The following is a 2462-nucleotide window of genomic DNA, read 5'->3' as shown; positions in this document are numbered from 1 at the left end:
GCGTCCGTCCGAACGGAAGCTGCCGCGCAGCTTCGCATGACGTCCGGGGTCTCCATGGGAAAGACAGGGGTCGGGGTCCACCGGGGATACGGCCAGCCTTCGCGGGCGGCGTCCGGTTAGCCGGCCCTCAGCGCGGCTGCCGCACACCCGGGCCTGGGGCCAGCCGCTGGGCCTTGTGCCGGCCCCCTATGGCACCGCACGCATCCACCCCGCCCTCCGCAGCCTCGGCGTCTCGCCTGTCCTACGTGGAGTTTGACCTGACAGACCCCGAGTCCCTCCGCCCCGCCATCGGCAACGCCGGCAAGGCGAGCCCCCATAACGCGGCGCCGCCGGGGCGCATGCACACCCCTGCCTCGGGCCACTTTTTGCTCTCCACGCTCCCATCTGCTTGCCCGTGTGGACCTCGGCATGCGACCCTGCAGCGTGCGACGAGGGCCCGACGAGGCGTGTCTGTGTCGCGTCCCGAGGTGTCGCTGAAAGCGCGGCCGTGTACATATGCGCACGCAGGTGGTATGCACCGTCGGCGCCAGCGAGGGGCTGGAGCCTTCGGCCCCGAAGCGCATCGACGGCGAGGGCACCATCGCGCTCGTCGAGGCCGCGGCGGCCGCGGGCGTGCAGCAGTTCCTGCTGGTCTCGTCCATCGGCACCGGCAAGGTGCGCACGCGTTCGAATCGTCCGAACCGACAGCTCAGATCGCAAATCCTCAAGACGCTCCTCAACCAGAGCGGCGGGGACTCCGCTCAGCGGTCGGCTGCAGGTGCATGCCGGCACGCCCAGCGCGCGCTCTTGGCGCGTCCGACGCGGCCCGGCCATTCACATAGAACCGTTCCCATGGGTCCTTTCCGCAGCTCGGCTTCCCGGCCGGCGTCCTGAACCTGTTCTGGGGCGTGTTGACCTGGAAGCGCAAGGCGGAGGAGGCCCTGGAGCGCAGCGGCATGAGCTACACCATCGTGCGGCCCGGTGCGCAGCGCTTGGCGCCGCCGGCCGCGCAGTCTTGTCGGCGCCGGCCGGGCGGCCCGGGGGCCGCGCCGGAGGTGGCGGCTGCGGCACACGTGCGCGGGTGCGCGTACGCAGCGGTGCGCCCAAAATACTGGCAGCTGACTGGGAGAAGCGCGGCCTGATCAGCATCGAGGCGCTGACTCGCGCGCGGGCCCCACCACTCCATGCAGGCGGCATGGAGCGTCCGACAGACACGTACAAGCGCACGCACGGCCTGGTGCTCAAGCCGCGCGACACCACTTTTGGGGGCCAAGTCAGCCGCCTGCAGGTGCGGCCAGGCGGTGCGGTGCCGGCAGGGCTCTCGCTTTCTCTGCAATAGGGAGGGATAGGGGCGGGGAGCGTGTCACTGCACGGGCCGCGGCCAGGCCGGCAAGGGAAGCCCACCGGGACCCAGGGAGCCATTGGCCCCAGTCCAGACGTTCGTGGCGCGCGGCCCTGCGGCGGCGTCTGCTTAAGACCTCCAGGCGTCAGCCTGGCAATCTGGACGGCTCCGCCCTTCAGCCGACGCCGCACGCAGTTGCCTGGGATCACTTGCGGTCGATCTTCAACTTCATCATCCTCCTCCCGCCGAACTTCACCGCGGCGCCAGGTGGCGGAGCTGGTGGCGGCGGCCCTGGCCACCCCGGGCATCGCCGAAAACAAGTGCCTCGAGGTCGTGGCCGAGGAGGGCGTGGTCGTGACTGATCTGGAGGAGCTCCTCGAGTCCATACCCTCGGAGATCACGAAGGTCGGCGCGACCTGGCGCGCGCGTGCATACGAGCAAATTGCCGGCGATCAGGGGCGGCGGTCGAGGGCCGCGGGGCTCTTTCAGCCATCTGAATGCATCGTCATCGGCTGCAGGGGTTGAAGCGCCCGGCCGGCCGGCCCTGTCGCCGCCGTATTGCTTCACTTGTGTTGCTTTTCTCAATCGTTCGGACGCGCTGCTGCTCATCGCACGTGCTGCCCAAAACCGCAGGAGGCCCAGGAGGAGGCGCAGGAGGCGGTGGCCGCCGCGCGCGGCGAGTTGGAGGAGGCACTCGATGCCGTCGAGTCCGCGTCTGAGGCGCTGGAGTCCGCCGCCGCGCGGGCCGCCGCCGCCGAGGCCGCGCTTGCTGAGGCGCGCGGCGACGAGAAGGAGGCGCGGGCCGAGGCCGCGGCGGTGCTCAAGGAGGGCAAGGGGGCGCAGCAGGCGCTGGCGGCGGCTGAGGGGAAGCTGGAGAAGGCGGTGGGTGGCTCTTGGGATTCCAGTTGCGACGGCGACCTGTCCAGCAGGCGTGCTATGTGTCATATTGGATGCAGTGCTTCCAACATTGGATTGGGGGAGGACAGAGCCGATTATTCAGAGGCCATAGCCAGGGACCCAGGGGGATGCGCCCCTTCACTTGACAGCCCTGCGCAGACGCACCCGCAGCCTCCGGTTCCCTGCCCACAGCCGCAGCCGCAGGGGGGCCCTGATGACGGCGCATTCCCGCCCAACCACGCCC

At 70.2% G+C, this 2462-nt stretch overlaps 1 protein-coding gene across 1 annotated transcript; it reads left to right on the top strand.

The window, feature by feature from the left end:
• Positions 1 to 495: 495 nt before the first annotated feature.
• On the top strand, positions 496 to 2433 carry MNEG_9227 (hypothetical protein; the record flags this gene model as incomplete). Its single annotated transcript, XM_014042298.1, has 6 exons — positions 496 to 654; positions 849 to 960; positions 1170 to 1267; positions 1589 to 1726; positions 1955 to 2203; positions 2368 to 2433. 6 exons carry the CDS (start codon positions 496 to 498, stop codon positions 2431 to 2433), a joined length of 822 nt encoding a protein of 273 aa, XP_013897752.1.
• Between the last annotated feature and the right edge of the window lie 29 nt (positions 2434 to 2462).

Source organism: Monoraphidium neglectum, assembly GCF_000611645.1.
Source record: "Monoraphidium neglectum strain SAG 48.87 unplaced genomic scaffold scaffold01862, whole genome shotgun sequence".
Taxonomy (NCBI): Eukaryota; Viridiplantae; Chlorophyta; class Chlorophyceae; order Sphaeropleales; family Selenastraceae; genus Monoraphidium; species Monoraphidium neglectum.
This window is presented reverse-complemented; position numbering and strand designations above follow the sequence as displayed.